At 43.3% G+C, this 20,482-nt stretch overlaps 1 protein-coding gene across 6 annotated transcripts in view; it reads left to right on the top strand.

Annotated features, from left to right (window-relative positions):
- mta3 (metastasis associated 1 family member 3) overlaps positions 1–20,482 on the top strand; it is a 132,633-nt gene that overhangs the window by 15,036 nt on the left and 97,115 nt on the right. For 4 of the 6 annotated variants that reach the window (XM_033025557.1, XM_033025553.1, XM_033025552.1 and 1 more), the window contains one exon: positions 1,448–1,541. In XM_033025557.1, coding sequence (XP_032881448.1) covers positions 1,448–1,541 — 94 coding nt within the window. Of the gene's footprint in view, positions 1–1,447; positions 1,546–12,726; positions 12,732–20,482 lie in introns of those variants that run through there. The other 2 variants (XM_033025554.1, XM_033025556.1) reach the window with 2 other exon arrangements.

The following is a 20,482-nucleotide window of genomic DNA, read 5'->3' as shown; positions in this document are numbered from 1 at the left end:
AAGATTTGAGTAGAGGAGTAAAGAGGTCCTTCTGCAGTTGTACAGGGCCCTGGTGAGACCACATCTGAAGTAATGTGTGCAATTTTGGTGCCCTAATTTGAGGAAGGACATCCTTGCTATTGTGGCAGTGCAACGTAGGTTCATGAGGTTAATCCCCGGGATGGTGGGACTGTCGTATGAGGAAAGATTGAAAAGAGTGGGCTTGTATTTACTGGAATGTAGAAGGATGAGAGGAAATCTTATAGAAACATATAAAATTATAAAAGGACTGGACAAGTTAGATGCAGGAAAAATGTCCCCAATGGGGGAGTCCAGAACCAGGGGCACAGTCTAAGAATAAAGGGGAGGCCATTTAAAACTGAGATAACATTTTCACCCAAAGAGTTGTGAATTTGTGGAATTCTCTGCTACAGAAGACAGTAGAGGCCAATTCACTGGATGAATGTAAAAGAGAGTTAGATAGAGCTCTAAAGGCTAGCGGAATCAAGGGATATGGGGAGAAGGCAGGCACGGGTTACTGATTGTGGATGATCAGCCATGATCACAATGAATGGCGGTGCAGGCTCGAAGGACCAAATAGCCTCCTCCTGCACCTATTTTCTATGTTTCTATGTAAGATGTAGCCCTAGAATAAAAGGACATACCTTTAGAAAGATGATGAGGAGGAATTACTTTAGTCGGGGATTGGTGAATCTGTGAAATACATTGCCAAAACTCCAGACAGACAGCATCCATAGTCGGGATCGAACGCAAGTCTCTGGCGCAGTGAGCCAGCAACTCTACCGCTGCACCACTGTGCCTCCCTCTGAAGATTGGAAGACATATCACCGTAAGCATCTAATGTGTTTAAGAAGGAACTGCAGATGCTGGAAAATCGAAGGTACACAAAAATGTTGGAGAAACTCAGCGGGTGCAGCAGCATCTATGAAGCGAAGGAAATAGGCAACAGTCTGAAGAAGGGTTTCGGCCCGAACCGTTGCCTATTTCCTTCGCTCCATAGATGCTGCTGCACCCACTGAGTTACTCCAGCATTTTTGTGTACCTTCACCCTAAGCATCATCTGTTCACCTTTCTGTTTGTGGTTCTACCAGCTAACTGTCTTAGTTTAAGTGTGGTAAGTGAGAGGGATTTTAAAATAAAGTTCTTGTTTATTGTGAAGGTGAGATGTTATGGAAGTTTCTTCCCAGGAGTAAGCAGTATGCTAAGTGTTCACTCTCAATTTCTTCCTTGGATTGGCTTTCATCACAATTTGTAACTATTGGTGGAAGTAGGACATGTTATACTGTGGACAGCTTGAATGTAATGATGTATCGTCATTTCGCTGACTGAATAGTATGCAATTATAAAGCTTTTCACTGCACCTCACTACACATGCCATTAATAAACTAAACTATAGAGCTTCATCTTCTGTCGAAACATGATTTGATGTTTGGACTATTTCTTCCAGACTGTCACTGGTACCGTAGAAGCGAAAGTGATCTGTTTTTACCGACGTCGGGACATTACAAACAGTCTAATCGTGCTTGCGGATAAACATGCAAGTAAGTACAGATGAATTATGAATAATCACAATTATTAGTGTGAACTTGAAGCTGTTAATAAACTTTGTGAACTGTGGGAGCTTGTTATACCAAGATAAGATTTGTTTATCCAAATTGGTTAGCATGTTACAAAAGCTTTTCACTGTACCACCATACACGTGACAATAAACTCCATATAACTCAACTCAGAAAAACAAATGAATGAATATTTTAAATAAATCTGTGAAACAATAGAAAATTGGTTTGTTGTCGCTTGTACACAAAATATATGACTTTGAACTGTGTTTATTGAGTTTTGAAGATTTCACCGCTGTGAGCGAAATTCTCAGGCAGCTAGAGCTATTCTCATTGTACACTTAATAAAGAAGAAAGTGGTCAAAACTGTATTTGCACTTTTTTATGGTAGGATATGGGATTCAAGAACCAGAGAGGGGAAAGATGTAATAGGAACCTGAAGACGTGGTTGAGGCAGGTACCACAGTGGCTTTTAACATACATTTGGACAGGGACATGCATAGGAACTGTTCAGAGGAATCTATAGACCAAAGGTGAGAAAATGGGACTAATGTAGATGGGCCATTTTGGATGGCATGGCTGCTTTAGATCAAAGGGTCTGTTTCCATGCTGTAGGACTATTAAAGTCATTCATGATAGAATCAGTATTGTTGTCTCCAACGTAATCTTAATTTCCTATTTTTGCATGACAGAAATCCTTTTCTCTATGTGACTTTTCAAGTGTTTTAATTGGTGAAGAATATAGCTGGGTTAAAAGGAGAATCTGACGTACGTTGTGAAATGTCAAATAATTTCAAGAGCGACGAGAGAAAAATTACGCTTCTAATTTTGCGAATTTCATATGTATCCGTTCATAGAAAATAAAACACTGTTTGCACGGTTGTTAAATGTTTTTGATCAAGTTTAATGTACAAGCAGAACATGCCAGAAACGTTTTGCAGGACAGGATTCATCTTCTCCACCACTATTTTCTACAATCTTCTGGATGTGTAAGAGTAAGCACAGCTGGGTTGCATCACAGCATGGTTTTGGAACATCTCTGCCCAAGATCGCAGGAAATCGCAGAGTTGTAGATGTAGCTCAGTCCATCACACAGACCAGACTTCCCACCATTGACTCCATCTACACTTCACGCTTCCTCGGAAAAGCAGCAGCGTAACCAAAGACTTGTCCCACCCCGGTCATTCCTTCTCCCTGCTCCCATCTGTCAAGAGGTACAGAAGCTTGAAAGCATGCAAACACCAGACTGAATTGCTCATCCCCTCTGTTATCAGACTTCTGATGAATAGTCCTTCCATAGGCTAGGGTAATGTCCGATTTTCCTCTACTCCATTGCAGATATTGAATTTTGTCCATGGAATTGTTGTACTGCAATGCTGAGAACCATATTCTGCACTCTATCTTTGCTACACCTATTGTATTTGAGCTTGACTTGGTTGTATTTATGTAGAGTATTATCTGATCAGATTGGATAGCATGCAAAACAAAGCTTTTCACTATACCTCAGTACACATGACACGAATAAACCTAAACCTAGATCTGAATCCCATCGACCTGAAATATTAACTGTCTTAATTTTCCCAATTATGTGACCTGACCTGCTGAATCAAATTTGCAGTCTCATGCTCTTGAATTAGCAGAACTGTTTAAAAAGTTGATGGCTTTCCCTTGTATTGATTTTCAAACCCATGACATCCAATTTTGTATTAATAATTCTGAGCTAACAAGTGTGCAATTATGCTTTAATCTGTAATGAATTTTTAAATTAGGTAACGTGTACTTTAATATTATGAGTACATTAGGACAATGGATAAATTCAATACCTACTTCATGTGTTATGCTTGCTCTTGTATGGAGTATGGACTTGTTTAGAGCTGCACAGAATAATGCCCCTGTCCCACTTAGGAAACCTGAACGGAAACCTCTGGTGACCTTGCCCGCGACCCAAGGTTTCCATGAGGTCGCCGGAGGTTTTGGTCACTCTCCCTAATGGTCGAAAGTGGTTTCCGCGTGGTCGAGGCTTCTTCTAGGTTGCTTCGATTGTTTCAACATAATCAAAACCGGCCTCGACTAAAAATAGGTTGCCGTTTGGTCGAAGCAAGTATTTCTGTGGTAAAGCTGGTGGTGTTAATGCTTTTATTATTTACCAGTCTATTAATTCAAACTATACAGTTTTGAATCCTGAATTTTGTTTATATTGATTTTTTTCAATCCATGTATTATTCCTTGTAATCCTCTTCTCTGACTTTTGACTTTGGGTGATGGTTTTTATGTTGTGGTAGAGGTTTCATCTGTGGCTTTGATCCATGTGCCACGATCTGCAATCCAGTACTCAAATCACACCCCAGATTGCTTAATTGTAAATAGCAAACCTAGAACTGTGTACACTTAAGGGCCTGTCCCACTATGGCGACGTAATTTACAAGTTTAGAAGAGTTTGCGCTCACCACAAACTCGCAGAATGGTCGACACGTGGTCCTAGGAGGTCACTATAACTCTCCTTCTTGCTCGAGATGTTGCCGCATACTCGCGCCCTCAGTTTGGTTGAGGAAAAATTTTCAACGTGCTGAAACATTTTCTGCAAGTAAAAATTGGTCGGCATGGTTCTTTTGAACTCATAGTGCAGTGGTAGTGGGGTCGCCATGTAGTTATAGGCAGTCGAGGTAGCCGTAGGCAATCTCCTGTGCTGACCGGGCATTTTAATTGGCTCAATGGGGAAAAAAACGTAAGCACGAGTTTTCAGAACCAAGGAAAACCGACACGTAATGTTAAATGCCCGCTAAACTTTATTAAAAGTTGTCTGGCTTCTTAAAAATGTCTCCACTCCTTCTTTCCCCTCTTCCCACCCCTTCTCCTCCCTTCTCCCCCCCCCCCTCTCTGTTAGAGGACTTACCGTACACAGTGCCAGCTGTCTTTTACCTTCCTGTTCATCGCGGATATTACCTTGGCTTTGCACCGTGTGAATTTCAGACAGCGCTCCCCCACTTTGCCTGGCCCCCGCCTTTGCGATGTGTTTGTGTGTGTGTGTGCTGACGGTCGATCCAGCTCACGGTTTCATCGCTGACGGTCGATCCAGCTCACGGTTTTTCAGCCGAGTGCCCCCGAGCTTGAAGGTCGAAGACAGTTGTTGAAAAGTCGCGTCAGTGGGACAGGCCCTTTACCTTTTACAATAGTATTCACGAATTCTCCTGAGTTATTCACGAATTCTCCCGAGTTTTCAAACTTGCAGAATGTTCATAATGAGTCCGTAGGAGGCCGTGGGAGTCCATGGATATATCGTAGCGGCTCGTTATGCCAGCCGTAGGTACTCGGGGCATCAGGTAAATCGGGACGTTTTTTCAGCATGATGAAAAATGTCCACGAGTAAAATAATAGCCCCGAGTACCTACGGCTGACATAACGAGCCGCTACGATATATCTCCGGACTCCTACGGACTCGGTACAAACATTCTGCGAGTTTGAAAACTCGGGAGAATTCGTGAATAACTCGGGAAAGTGGGGCCCTTAATCGTGTGTTTAATTTGGAGTTGTATCTCTTATTTCTGAAGTAGGTCAATAATTAACCAGTCATTGTAATTTTGGACTCATCTGCACTTTTAATGATGTAAAGAAGAACCTGGGATACGCTTATTTTATTTTATGTTAACCATAAACATGAATTGCCAGCATTATGGAGATATCAGCTTCAAAGTTTAGCAAATAAATTGGAATATTACAAAACCAAATAAACATAGTTATGTGTATCAAACATTTTAAACCAAATATTTATACACCTTCTTTACTCCCATCTGTATATGTGGGTTTAATTTTTTTCTCTCTTGGTACATTTGTAATGCGCATCGAATACTTTAGGCACCAAGTCTTCCTTTTTAATTCTAGACTGTGAGGACATTCGGTATGCAAAAGTGAAAGTTTTTTGTTTTCCAGCAGGAGTTACTAGATTCAAGGCATCAAAAGCAACTTGTAATGTCTAAACATCAGCGGGGAATGAAAAAATAGAAATTTCAATTCACCAGCCTTTCATCCAAATCGGAAAAGTGGGAGAAGATCAATTTTTTTTTTACAGAGAGGGTGCAGATTAAAGGTTTCAAGGTAACAATGACCTTGAAAATTGGCAGGTAGAAATGCAAGAGATTTAAAAACAAAATAAACTTAATAAGATCAACTTGCACACTTTTGGAGGAAAAGGCCCTGATTATCTGAAATTGTTAAATTTAATATTAAGTTCCTAGGTCTACAATATTCTGAGAGGATCACTGATGCACTGTTTCTCAAAGTTGTGTTGGGCATCATTGAAGCAATGTAGGATAATTGTTGGCAGGCGACTTGAAGCTCAGGGTTGCTCTTGTGGATTGAGTGGAGGTGTTCTACGAAGCAGTCTGCATCCATACTGCTTTTGATTTCTTGATTGTACATCATGAGCACCAAATGCAGTTCATTTGTAAGACTGGACCGCTGGATGGTGGGACGGGAAGAGGAAAGAGCATAGGACTTGCATCTCCTGTAGTTGCATTGAAAAATACTATGAGAAAGGGAATGGGTGTTGGTGGGGAACGTTGAGGAGGAAGCTGACCCTTCAAAATATTGGGAGGGAGGAAAAACTGGGACCACTATTGACATTTGGCCTGATGAGGATGTGGAGTGTACTGTGGGAGATAGTGATCAGAATAGAGAATAAATCAGCAGTTTCAAAGAAAAGGTTGCATAGAATAAGGGAGTATGGGAAGATAGATTAGGATTACTTTGTGTCGAATATATAATCACCAACACTCCTAGGTTGGAAGAATTGCTGTTTTAGTTTTAACTTTGATGCAATTCTGCATGATCAGCAAATTTCCACTTAAACAAGACTCCTAGCAAAAAAGTAATGCAAAAGTTTAAAGTGAGTGGTCTTGAGGGAAAGGTTTGGTGGGAACTTGGGGTGCAACTTTTGTTCACACAGAGAGTGATGGATGTGTGAAATGAGCTTCTGGAGGAAGTGGTTGAAGCAGGTACATTGGGTAGCATTTAGAGGCCATTTGGATAGGTGCATGGGTGGACGGGGAAGGATGGGCTGGAGGGTTGGGTTGGAGTGATGTGGCCAGATGCTGGTTAATGGGGCATCTTCTGTGCTGTATGACTCTGACACTAAATACAAAAACAGTGGGCCAATTAAGAGCTGGGAACAATTTAAAATAATTAAGGGCCTGTCCCACAAGCATGTGACTGCATGCGGCAAGCGCGATCAAACCGGAAGCGGGGGCCGCGCGGAGGTCGAGTGATCCCTGTACAGGGCCTGTCCCACCAGCACGTGACTGCATGCGGCGAGTGCGACCAAACCAGAAGCGGGGGCCGCGCGAAGGACGAGTGATCCCGTACGAGTTGACGTGAAGTTCGAGCGAAGTCCGCGGGCAGTTCGCGCTAGGCGTATGCCGTCAAGACGCTGCGTACGGCGTCGAGACACTGCGCACGCCCGTCGAGGCGGTGCGTACGGCCTCAATGCGGCTGCGGGCCGGCAGGCCATTGCTGCGCGGAATCTTTGGACCGTGTCAGTTTTTCGGAGCACCGCGCGATGTCGGGACCAGCCCCGCACAACTCCATACGGCACTGGCGAGCGAAGTGGGACCGGCCCCGCGAGGCCGTACGGCTCAAGCGACCACGTTAGGTCGCGCTTGCCGCATGCAGTAGCATGCTCGTGGGACAGGCCCTTAAAGCCTGAAACATTACCCATCCATGTTCTCCAGAGAAGCTGCCTAACCCACTGAATTACTCTAGCACCTTGTGTCCGTTTGTGTAAACCAGCATCTGCAGTTCCTTGTTTCCACAAGGTAAAATAGTTATTTATTATTGCCGCAGTAACAAAATGCAAGCAAGGCAAAGAAATAAGCAGGTATAATGCTTTCATATTTCATTTAAAAAAGTAAAATAAATACCTATTTCAAATTCTTTGTTACAGTTATGAAGTAATTAAATAGATTCTAATTTTTAGTTGTGTTATTTTATCTTTCCTTTTTCTGTCTCAGCAAAGATCAGAGGTCACTTTAAATTTGTAAAGTAACCAGATTTAACCTTGACTTATAATGTTCAGAGTTGTTTAAAGCCCAACCATGTTTGCTAAAACAGAAACGTACTTTAAAATCAGCAACAAAATTGATTATCAGATGAAAATAAAATAAAAATAACACTATTTCTAAACACTTTTTAACTCGCTGTTGATAAGGTGGTCCTTACATCACGTGACCTGCAATGCCACATAACAGTGAGGAGGTGGCATCTCATTGTGTTTCCTGTGCCCTTTCGTCCCCTCCCATCCCCAACATCACTAGCCAGTTTGATCCAGGCATTTCAGCAGCCATTTTGGGATTAAAACAACAACTTGGAATTACTTAACCCTTTCAGTGCCAGCTGGTGACAATGGCATATTGATTGCCATTAAAACCAAAAAGTAAATTGTCAAATACATCGTCTTATTACAATTGTTATGTTTATTTTGGACATAATTATAAGCAGTCACAGAAGCATTTCTGCACATTAGAAAAGATGCTTTGATAATAATACTGTTTAAAATTTATTGTGCTGTCATAAAAAATGAAAAAATATTGAGATAAAACAAGGGTGAAATACAGTTCACAAAAAAAAAGTCATAGTATATGGATTTGATAATTGCGCGATAAGTGGTTGTGGAAGATTTGGAGAGGGTTAACAGAAAAAACTTGATTGTTCAAGGAGTAAAGGAAACAGTGTGTAAGAAGGAACTGCAGATGCTGGTTTAAACTGAAGATAGACACAAACAGCTGGAGTAACTCAGCAGGACAGGCAGCATCTCTGAAGAGAAGGAATGGGTGACATTTCCGGTCGAGAACCTTCTTCAGATTTTCAGGAATCTGATTTGAAGTGATGGGCAACAGTCACTTTCCATGCACGAGAGAGGTTATGAACTGGAACTCATTGCCCGAAAACAGAGTTAATAAGGACTTTCAAAAGGAAATTGATAGCTATTTGATTGAAAATTAATGGCAGGGCTATAGGGAGAGTAGAATGTAATGAGGACTGCCTAGCTAGAATTGGCACGAATTGTAAGTCAAATAGCCCCTTCTGCACCCTTGCAAATCTGTAGCATAGCGTTAGTAAAGGGGCTGTCCCTCTGCGGCGACCTGATCAACGAGTTAAGAAGAGTGCCTTCGATCGTCAAGCTCGAGGGTACTCGCCTGGAAAACCTCGAGCTGGATCGACCATAGCGAGCTGGATCGACCGACTGCGCGCGCACACACACACACACACACACACACACACACACACACACACACACACACACACACACACACACACACACACACACACACACACACACACATCGCAACGGCAGGGGCCAGGGAAAGCGGGGGAGCGCTGTCTGAAATTCGCACCCACGATGAAGAGGAAGGTAAAAGACGGCTGCCACAGTGTATGGTAAGTCCTTTAGTGAATGCGGAGGAGGTGGGAGAGAGAAGGGGGGAGAAGGAGTGGAGATATTTTTAAGAAGTATAATAAAGTTTAGCGGGCATTTTACCTACCGGTTGGTATTCCCTGGTCCTGCAAACTCCAATGTACCAATCAAAATGCCCGGTCAGCAAAGGAGATGGCCTATGGCTGCCCTCGACTGCCTGTAACTAAATAGTGACCCAACTCCACTGCACTACAAGTTAAAAAGAAACATGCCGACCAAATTTTACTCGCAGAAAATTTTTCGACATGCTGAAAAAATTTCCGTGACCTAGCTGAGGCCGCAAGTAGGTGGGAACTTCCCTCCACCATGAAGGAGAGTTCCAGTGACCTCATAGGACCTCGTGTCGACCTTGCTGCAAGTTTGAGTCGAGGGCAAATTCTTCTAAACTCGCAGATTAGGTCGCCCAAGTGGGACAGCCCCTTAAGTCTGCTCTGGACCCATGTAAATTATATTAATCTGCTTTGCATACATTAATGCAGATGTGATAAATATTATTTGCTAATATGATTTTTTTTATAACTCTCAATGTTTTTAACATTGCAAGTAGGCAAACATCTAACATCTGGTAACTTTAAGTGCTGATCAAGAATAAAAGTTGTGTTTATTTAACAATATTTACTTAACAATAAACCCAATAATGAATTAGAAATTTAGTTGATGCTTCAGGGTTGCCACCAGCATGCCTTAATCACATAATGTGTGACAGTTAGGTGTGATTTTATAGGCAGGAAGTTCCGATTAAAATAGGCAAGAGGGGCAAAAGTTTGAAAACTCATATCTCTTGGGCAGTTCTTCTCTCCTCCTTACATTTCTCTTGCCATCACTCTGATATATGTTAATCTTCATCTCATCTGTCCACAAGACCTTTTTCCAGAACTGTGGTTGCTCTTTTAAGTACTTCTCAGCAAAATGTAACCTGGCCATCCTATTTTTGCGGCTAACCAGTGGTTTGCATCTTGCAGTGTAGCCTCTGTATTTCTGTTCATGAAGTCTTCTGCGAACAGTGGTCATTGACAGATCCACAACTGGCTCCTGAAGAGTGTTTATGATCTGTCGGACAGGTGTTTGGGGATTTTTCTTTATTATGAAGTCTTCTGTCATCAGCTGTAGAGGTCTTCCTTGACCTGCCAGTCCCTTTGCGATTAGTATGCTCACCAATGCTCTCTTTCTTTTCAATGATGTTCCAAACAGTTGATTTTGTTAAGCTTAAGGTTTGGCTGATGTCTCCAATGGTTTTATTCTTGTTTCTCAGACTCATAATGGCTTATTTGGCTTTCATTGGCACAGCAATACAAGTTTCCAAAGGTGATGAAAATACTGGAGGAAAGACTAGGTGCTGAGAGCTCTCTTATACCTGTATTAAGGAGGTAATTAATCACACCTGAACAACTACAAACACATGTAGAGCCATGTGTCACAAACATTATGGTGCCCTGAAATGGGGGGATGAACTACAACAATTGTTCATCCCAGTTTGGCAAAAAAATAAATCAGGGAAGGTAGTGCATCCGTGGATAACAAGGGAAATCAGGGATAGTATCAAAACAAAAGATGAAGCGTACAAATTAGCCAGAAAAAGCAGCCTACCAGATGACTGGGAGAAATTCAGAGACCAGCAGAGGAGGACAAAGGGAAAATAGATTATGAAAGAAAACTGGCAGGGAACATAAAAACTGACTGCAAAAGGTTTTATAGATATGTGAAGAGAAAAAGATTAGTTAAAACAAATGTAGGTCCCTTGCAGTCAGAAACGGGTGAATTGATCATGGGGAACAAGGACATGGCAGACCAATTGAATAACTACTTTGGTTCTGCCTTCACTAAGGAAGACATAAAAAATCTGCCGGAAATAGCAGGGGACCGGGGGTCAAATGAGATGAAGGAACTGAGTGAAATCCAGGTTAGCCGGGAAGTGGTGTTAGGTAAATTGAATGGATTAAAGACCGATAAATCCCCAGGGCCAGATAGGCTGCATCCCAGAGTACTTAAGGAAGTAGCCCCAGAAATAGTGGATGCATTAGTGATAATTTTTCAAAACTCCTTAGATTCTGGAGTAGTTCCTGAGGATTGGAGGGTAGCTAATGTAACACCACTTTTTAAAAAGGGAGGGAGAGAGAAAACGGGGAATTACAGACCAGTTAGTCTAACGTCGGTAGTGGGGAAACTGCTAGAATCAGTTATTAAAGATGGGATAGCAGCACATTTGGAAAGTGGTGAAATTATTGGACAGTCAGCAAAGTCAGCAAAGGGTAAATCATGTCTGACGAATCTTATAGAATTTTTCGAGGATGTAACTAGTAGAGTGGATAAGGGAGAACTAGTGGATGTGTTATATCTGGACTTTCAGAAGGCTTTCGACAAGGTCCCACATAAGAGATTAGTATACAAACTTAAAGCACACGGTATTGGGGGTTCAGTATTGATGTGGATAGAGAACTGGTTGGCAGACAGGAAGCAAAGAGTAGGAGTAAACGGGTCCTTTTCACAATGGCAGGCAGTGACTAGTGGGGTACCGCAAGGCTCAGTTCTGGGACCCCAGCTATTTACGATATATATTAATGATTTGGACGAGGGCATTGAATGCAACATCTCCAAGTTTGCGGATGACAGGAAGCTGGGGGGCAGTGTTAGCTGTGAGGAGGATGCTAGGAGGCTGCAAGGTGACTTGGATAGGCTGGGTGAGTGGGCAAATGCATGGCAGATGCAGTATAATGTGGATAAATGTGAGGTTATCCACTTTGGTGGCAAAAACTGGAAAGTAGATTATTATCTGAATGGTGGTCGATTAGGAAAGGGGGAGATGCAACGAGACCTGGGTGTCATGGTGCACCAGTCATTAAAAGTAGGTATGCAGGTGCAGCAGGCAGTGAAGAAGGCGAATGGTATGTTAGCATTCATAGCAAAAGGATTTGAGTATAGGAACAGGGAGGTTCTACTGCAGTTGTACAGGGTCTTGGTGAGACCACACCTGGAGTATTGCGTATAGTTTTGGTCTCCTAATCTGAGGAGAGTACAGAGAAGGTTCACCAGACTGATTCCTGGGATGGCAGGACTTTCATATGAAGAAAGACTGGATAGACTCGGTTTGTACTCGCTAGAATTTAGAAGATTGAGGGGGGATCTTATAGAAACTTACAAAATTCTTAAGGGGTTGGACAGGCTAGATGCAGGAAGATTGTTCCCGATGTTGGGGAAGTCCAGAACAAGGGGTCACAGTTTAAGGATAAGGGGGAAATCTTTTAGGACCGTGATGAGAAAAACATTTTTCACACAGAGAGTGGTGAATCTCTGGAATTCTCTGCCACAGAAGGTAGTTGAGGCCAGTTCATTGGCTATAATTAAGAGGGAGTTAGATGTGGCCCTTGTGGCTAAAGGGATCAGGGGGTATGGAGAGAAGGCAGGTACAGGATACTGAGTTGGATGATCAGCCATGATCATATTGAATGGCGGTGCAGGCTCGAAGGGCCGAATGGCCTACTCCTGCACCTATGTTTCTATGTTTCTATGTATAAACACAGCTGTAATTTCTACATGATGAAACCAAAATGTATAAATTTGGCCATTAATAAAATCTGACAATGTACACTTTAACCACATGTGATTTTTTTTCTATTACAAATCTCAAATGGTAGAGTGCAGAGGAAAATAAATAAATGATGGGTCTTTGTCCCAAACATTATGGAGGGCACTGTACATGTAATGAACATGCAGTGTCCATGTCATGATACCTATCTTAAAGTGTGTTACATTACATCAAGTTTTGAGAAGAAATAAATTGAGAATAAATTGGAAAATATGTTCTGTAAATGGATCTATGAATCTTTAAAATAACGGAAGAAATGCCTGGGTCATAAAGCTACAGTATTTGAGCTGGATAAAATACGGAAGACCTGCAATGTATTTAATTTAAGGAGGCGGTGAACCAACCATAGGTTATATCTTGTTTCCTTCACAATAAAATGGTTGACCCCCGGAATAAACTATAGCTTCAACTAGGTACTGATTTATGAAGGAACTGAACCAGTTCTCAGAGGAGGCACAAATCCCTAAATTATGGAGTGATTTTGGTTAGTGGCACTAGCTATGGTAGCCTTTTAGGAGTTTTATTTCTTCTTGAGCAACCTGCAACATTTATTTTTCCAGGCTATAAATTCAGAGTGCTTGTTTGGGTTAAACAGATGACCTGGTTCTTTAATCTCCAGTCATGGTCCAAAGAATTTAATGTCGGGTCCAAATAATGTAAAAAATATAGCTTGTTCAAACACTCTACTTAATAATTCAGGGCACACCTGAAAAAGTTTTAAATTGTGAAATCAATCATGATAGTCTTCAATGAATACGCAAGAAATTCAGTGAGGCTCAAACGAAATTCCGTTTCCACAGCCATACAAACAAAGACAATTTCCTACAGACATACACACAATTTAATTCACACAAACATCCATCACAGTGAACCTACTGTGATGGAAGGCAAAGTCTTTTCTCTCCCCTGTTCTCCATTTCTCTCCCGATGTCCAAGCCCCAGGCAGGCGATGATAAGTCCCACGGCCATTTTAGGCCGCGCCGGGCGATTTACGGCCCCGCTCCCGGTCTAAAAGTCACAATGTTGGAGCCCCCGGCGGGCGCTGTAATGTCCCACGGCCATGAAGCCGCGCCGGGCGATGTACGGCCCCGATCCGGGTCATTCCAACCCCGCGACACGGTCTGGAGAAGTCGCGTTGCGGGAGCTCCGGGATGCGGTCTCCTCAACCGGACCCGCGAGCTCCCGATGTCCCGACAGTCCACCGGACCTGGGGCTGCGTTGCTGGAGCCTCCGAGCCCCAGGAGTCGAGTCGCAGCAGCGAGTCACCGCTGCTCCCCACGCTCTGAGGCCGACCAGCCCCACGATGGTGAGTAGTCCGCAGCTCCGCTGTCTCCCGAGCCCCCGGGTCGTTCAGGTTGGAGGCCGCTCCATGGTGCTAGGCCCCAACGACAACGGAGACCCGACAGGGAAAAGGTCGGGTCTCCCGTACAGGGAAGAGATTTTAAACGGTTTCCCCCTTCCGTATATACTTCAGTAACAGATTAGGCAGAGAAATAGCAGATGTAGTTTTATTCGAGAAGGTTTGAGGTGTTTAGTTTAGTTTAGTTTAGTTTAGAGATACAGGCCCTTCTGTCAAAGTTCGTCTCTTAAAAGCAGACAGCAACAAAATTGTTAAAGGTAAACCAAGCCAATCTTTAATAGATTCATCAGACGGGAGTGACGAGATCTACAAAGAGCACACACGTTGCTCAGTGCTTCTCGGGCTCCACTCAAAGAACAAAGGAAAGTTAGTGTAATTATACATTTTCTTATCAATAAAATACACCTTCTAAATCTGAGTGAAAGATCTGTAGCCCAAGGGTAACAAGGGAGGCTGGACCCATATATTTGCCATGTCAGCCTTATTCTCAAATCTTGGCACAGCTTCAGTACTGCTGCCCATTCCAGAAGGACAACTAACTCCATCTTGTTTTCAAATTACTTCCATTTTGGTTCCAGAATGGGCATCCGTCTGTGAACTAAAACAAGCTTGTAAAACTTGGATGAAAGCCACTACCTTGTCCTTAGCTGGGTCAGGCAGTTCAGCCTGATATCTAATATGGTGCCATGTCCAGTCAATACATCTCTATCTACATTGTTAATACATTGTTTCAATGATTAGTATAATGATTAGTATAAACTGAGCTTCTAAAATGTTCCCATACTTTATTCTGCTGGGAAAATTATCTTTTAAATTTGACTGCTTTCTGTTTTTTCAGCAAATCTCCATTTTAAATTTACAAACCAAACTTGACCAAACAAAACTCTTTCATTCCCTCCTCTTTATCACACCGTGATAACATTCACAATCCTCGGTATCTACACAATGTCGCAAGCATTTAATGATGACAATTTAGAGCAATGATTAACAGAAAGAATAAACCATAATGTATCAGGGTACCCCAAATTCCACCGACCCAATTGTAAGGCCACCAGTTCCCATATTCCTTACCATATCCATGCATGTCACTGCTAACCTTACGGAACCTTTTAATTTCTAGGGAAATGTGGGCAGCTAGGTCAGTGACATTAGAGGATTTATCAGGGATATAAGTGCAACACTCTTATAGCACAGGTGCCCCTTTTTTTTTTGCCAAGACAAAGTCTAATGCCATAGGATTTTGCAAGACCATAGTGCAGATGGCAACCATTTCTGCTGAAAGATATATCATGGCTGTCTTTGTATCTGCTAGGGCTGCGACAATACCATTTGCCATTGCTTCGATGGCAGAGGCCATATTGAGCAACTCCCTAGTTGACTTGGTTGTCCCGTACATGGGGAAAGCGATCATCCAAAACCTCTGTGCTTCTGATATATCCTTTTTAACTCTCAGGGTTCTAGTTATCTCTGCAAGATCCTGGACCATCCTCATACAGGGAACAATATAGGCTAAATAGCAACACCCATTTCAGTGATCGTTTTTTCTCCACCTCTTTTCCCAAGTGCTGTAGTCTCCCGGTGGCATCCCTGGCAACCATAACCATGCCCATAACCCACACACAAAGTATGTTCCATTCACTGGTCGTGGTGGTCCCTGAGGAGAGATTGTGGTACATGAGCTGTTTCCCAAATGTATCCCTTTTTCTGGGTAGTTGCAGTGACATGAGGTATTTACTGGTATACGGGGGTTACTTGTTATTCTCAACCGGGGTATTTTCCATACCCTAGTTTCATTCACCTTCCACCCTGGTTCAAATGGGGGTGTATACCATCCTTTAAAATTATTATACTTGGGTTCCCTGTGCTTAACAGTTCCATTCCCATGTGCTCGTGTGTTAGTCTAGGTCATCTCTAGGTCATTCCCAGGACCAGCAAAAAGATTGGTAGTGTTTGTACTATTATGTCTTTTTTTATTCTTTATTTGTCCAATTCTTTTGCAATCGGTGAGATGTATCCAGCGAGAGTTGTTTTCGACTTTAACGGCAGTCGGTGTGGTTAGCAGTACTTGGTACGGTGCTTTCCAGTATTCGTCCAACTTTTTCCGATCCCAATTTCGTATCTGCACGTAGTCACCGGGCTGGACCTTTTGTTCTGAGTCTCCGTCAGGTAATGGTCTCTGTGATTCCTTCACCTGTTATGCCCATATCCCACTTAGGAAACCTGAACGGAAACCTCTGGAGACTTTGCGCCCCACCCAAGGTTTCCGTGCGGTTCCCGGAGGTTTTTGCCAATCTCCCTACCTACAACCACCTACAACCTCCGGGAACCGCACGGAAACCTTGGGTGGGGCGCAAAGTCTCCAGAGGTTTCCGTTCTGGTTTCCTAAGTGGGACAGGGGCATAAGTGTAAGGCTGACAGAATATGGGTTAGTTGCTGCACATAGGTTATTATCTCATCATTCAATGCGTTTAAGTCTAATGTGCCTTCATGGGGTCTACTAGCTCCCCAAGGAGTCCTTAATGGTCTATCATAGACAATTTCTGCATGTGATAGTTTTGTAGCACTGAGGGGAGTTACTCGCATCTCAAACAAGGCTAAAGGTAATACCTTAATCCAAGTCTGTCCCATTTCTCCCATTAACTTTGTAACCTTATTCTTGAGGGCTCCATTAGCTTTTTCCACCATACCCAAAGCCTGAGGGTGATGTACACAGTGAAATTGCTGTCTAATGTTCAAATATGTACATCATTCTTTGTTAACAATAGCAATAAAATTTGGGCCGTTATCAGAACTTATAACAGTGGGTAGCCCGAATTTTGGAATAATTTCTCAACAATAATGTCACAGTACTTTCAGCAGTATTATTGGTGGTTGGTAGAGCTTCAATCCATCTGCTAAATAAATCCAGTATAACTAAGCAATATATGTAGCCTTTGGCATTTCAATAAAATCAATCTGAATGCATTCAAACGGTCGTGCTGGCATTGGTGTTACCCCAGGGGATATTTTAATGGATTTGCCTGGATTACTTTTCTGGCAAATCCTACATTCGGAGGCTTGTTTTAGAGCCTCCTGCCGAATCTTTGGATGCCACCATGTCTCCTTCGTCATCCTAATCATTCCCTACTTTCCAGAATGTGTGAGGGAGTGTATATAGGTTAGGAGTGTGGGTAAGAATGCATCAGGTACACAAACTTGTCCAAGTGGGGTTAGCCAAAGTCCCGTGGCAGAATCAATGGGGCATCCGTCTTGTTTCCATTTTTGTCTTTCATGTTGAGAGGCGGCCCGCTGTAATTCTTGTACCTCCCTCATGTCTGGCAAGACTGTTTTATTTACCAGCACCGTACTCCCTGAGGGCACCAGGTTATGTGATCTATGGGCTGCATCCTTGGCGACCTGATCTGCGTGGGCATTTCCCCTGGAGCCAATTGTTTTGGTAACATAAGTGCCTTTAAAATGTATTCTTAATCGGAGTACCTGCGGCGATGAGAAATCCTGTGTTGCCAAAGTGCTCCAAAATTGTGGGCTACTCCTATAGCATACCTAGAGTCCGTATTGATATTAGTGCATTTGTCCTTAGCTAATATACATGCTCTAGTCAGTACAAATAATTCTGCCTGCTGTGCTGACAGAGGGTTTTGTAATCGTCCTTCTTCTAGGACCATCTGGGATTAATTTACAATGGAATAGCCTGAGGCTCGTTTACCTGTTTCAGGTACAACCATGGAAGACCCATCCACAAACCATGTAGACTGGACATCTTCTAATGGCACATCAGAAAGTCCCTCTCTGATATTGGACAGAATGTCGTTGGCTTGCTCGCAATAATGCGGAGGGTTTTTCAGAGCTCCGGTGGCTGTGTTAAAAATGCTGATGGATTAATTGTAGAGCAGTGCTGAAAAGTCAAGTAGGGATTAACGACTGGGTTAGGTATTTGGTTTGGCCCGCATTCATCAGCTGCAGAGGCAGCAGCATGTATGCCAGGCAAGATCTGGGTGCACGGTGGATATCCACGAGCTACAGCATCTAACCTGACAGAGAAATAAGCCACTTATTTATAACATTGCTGTGGTGTTGTGTTAAAACCGCAAATGCATAGTCTTGGATTATGGTGACATACAGCTGGAAGTGTCGGTCATACAGTGGGCATCCCACAGCAGGTGCCAAAGCCAGTGCTTGTTTCAAAGCTGCAAAGACTATTGTCTGCTCCTCAGTAAGTGAGAATTGCTGTGCTGCTTTAGCGGAGGCTAATAGTGATAGATGCATGGTGTATAGAACCACATCTGGGATCCAGAAATTTACTAACCCCAGGAATGCTCTCATTTGTTTAGAGGTCTCTGGTTTTGGATGGTGGACAACGGGGTCCACTCTGGCAGGGGTGAGGGCTTTTCCGTGGCACTAATCATCACCCCGAGAAATTTTACTTTTTTTCTGCCCCTTAGTGACTTTTCGCTTAGGTTTCACATATCCCCATTTGTGTCAGGCTTTTAATAGAGTGGTCGTGTCTTCGACATTGCTAGCCTCATCAGTACTGGCCAATAGCAAGTCATCCACATACTGGACAATGGCTAAACCTTTTGGTAGGGCAAGAGACTTTAACTGCCAAGGCCTGGGAGAAGATTGTAGGTGAATGCACAAAGCCCTGGGTTAACCATGTCCATGTGTACTGCTGTCCTTCATACGTGAAGGCAAAAAGGTGTTGGCAGTCGGGGTGCAATTGTACTGTGAAGAAGGCGTGTTGTAGGACAACCACCGTGAATACAGCTGCTGATGCCGGAACCTGGCTGAATATGGTGGCTGGGTTGGGTACTACAGCATGCATTGGTGTAACAATTTCATTAATGGCGTGTGAATCCTGAAGTAGTCGCATTCGGTGCGTCCTGGTTTTGGCACTGGGAAGATGGGAGTGTTGCAAGATGAGTGACCGCGTACGAGTGAGTATGCCTTGGTGCAGTAAGGACTGAACCAGCTGTCGTATCCCAGTAACAGCCTCTGGTTTTAAAGGGTATTGGTGCACCACATGGAGGTGGAGTACTGGAGTACAATTAGTCAGTGGGTGCAGCAGCATCTAGGAGCGAAGGAAATAGGCAACGTTTCGGCCCGAAACGTTGCCTATTTCCTTCGCTCCTAGATGCTGCTGCACCCGCTGAGTTTCTCCAGCATTTTTGTGTACCTTCGATTTTCCAGCATCTGCAGTTCCTTCTTAAATACAATTAGTCAGTTCTACCTCGTTCGGTGACGGCAACCATATCTGCTCCTTGTCCTCACTGTTGGGTTGTGGTTGATGTCTTTGGATTGTTCCTTCTATAGTCTGGCATTCTTCCCAATATTCCAAAGTACCTTGGGTGAAAAGCTGTGAAGAATGTGTTGTCATCAATGGCAGGTGTTGCTGCTGCTGTGGGTGGTGTCCTAGGAGTTGCTGGTGTTGTCTTTGAAGTTGCAGGTGTTGACATTTCAGGTGTCGGGCGGATGTGAATTCTGTTTCGTCTCAACTGCCTGCCCGGTTCTGTCTCTATGATATATGATTTTGGGGTTCCAGCCCTGTTGGTGATTTGTGCTGGGGTCCATTTCTTTGTTGTTGGATCCTGAGCATGTACGTTTTGGCCTTGAAATAGTTCTGGCAAGTACTGTGCATTTTTGTTGTATTGTTTCAGCCCCTCCTCCTGGGCAGCTGCCAATTTTGCCCTTGTTTCTTCTTGGTCGATAGGGGGTTGGATTTTGCTTGGCAGGGTGGTTTTGTATTTCCTGCCATTTAGCATTTCTGCAGGAGACTTCATGTCAGCCTTTAGTGGAGTTGCCCGTAAGGATAAAAGTGCCAGGTTTGGATCCTCCTTTGCCTCTCGGCATTTTATTAGTGTTTTCTTGGCTGTCTGTACTTGCCTTTCAATAAACCCATGGCCCTTTGGGTAATGTGGTGAAGATGTTGTGATTTTGAACCCGTATTCGGTGGCCAGCTCTCTGAATTCCCGAGATGTGAATTGGGTTCCATTGTCACATACGATCTGCTCAGGTATTCCTTGCTCTGCAAACAACCCTCTAACAATTGACACAATTGTTTTAGCTTTCAAGTCCTTTATGTTTCTCACAAATGGGAATTTGGAGTAGTAGCAGGCCATAATCAAATACCATTGCTGGTTCTCTGTGAACAGGTCTGCTCCGATGGTTTGCCATGGCCGGCTTGGGATATCACTGGGTGTCATTTCCTCCTTCTGTTGTGAATTCCTGTATTTTTGGCATATGTGGCATGTAGATACCAGCTTTTCTATGTCCTTGTACATGCCTATCCAGTACACAGCGGATTTAGCACGGAGTCTGCACTTTTCCATTCCTAAGTGTCCCTGGTGGATCTTTTCGAGGATTTCTTTTTTCATGGACTTGGGTAAGATGATTCGTGATCCGGCCATCAGGACTCCATTCTCTACCGAAATATCATCACGGATGGTCCAGTATTCGCGGAGGATAGGCTGAACTTGTTGTCTCTTTTCTGGCCACCCCTGTATTACCATTTGGGTGAGGAG

Source organism: Amblyraja radiata, chromosome 8, assembly GCF_010909765.2.
Source record: "Amblyraja radiata isolate CabotCenter1 chromosome 8, sAmbRad1.1.pri, whole genome shotgun sequence".
In the NCBI taxonomy this organism is placed as follows: domain Eukaryota; kingdom Metazoa; phylum Chordata; class Chondrichthyes; order Rajiformes; family Rajidae; genus Amblyraja; species Amblyraja radiata.
The sequence above is the reverse complement of the archived record's forward strand: the minus strand, read 5'-3'. Positions and strand labels throughout refer to the sequence as shown.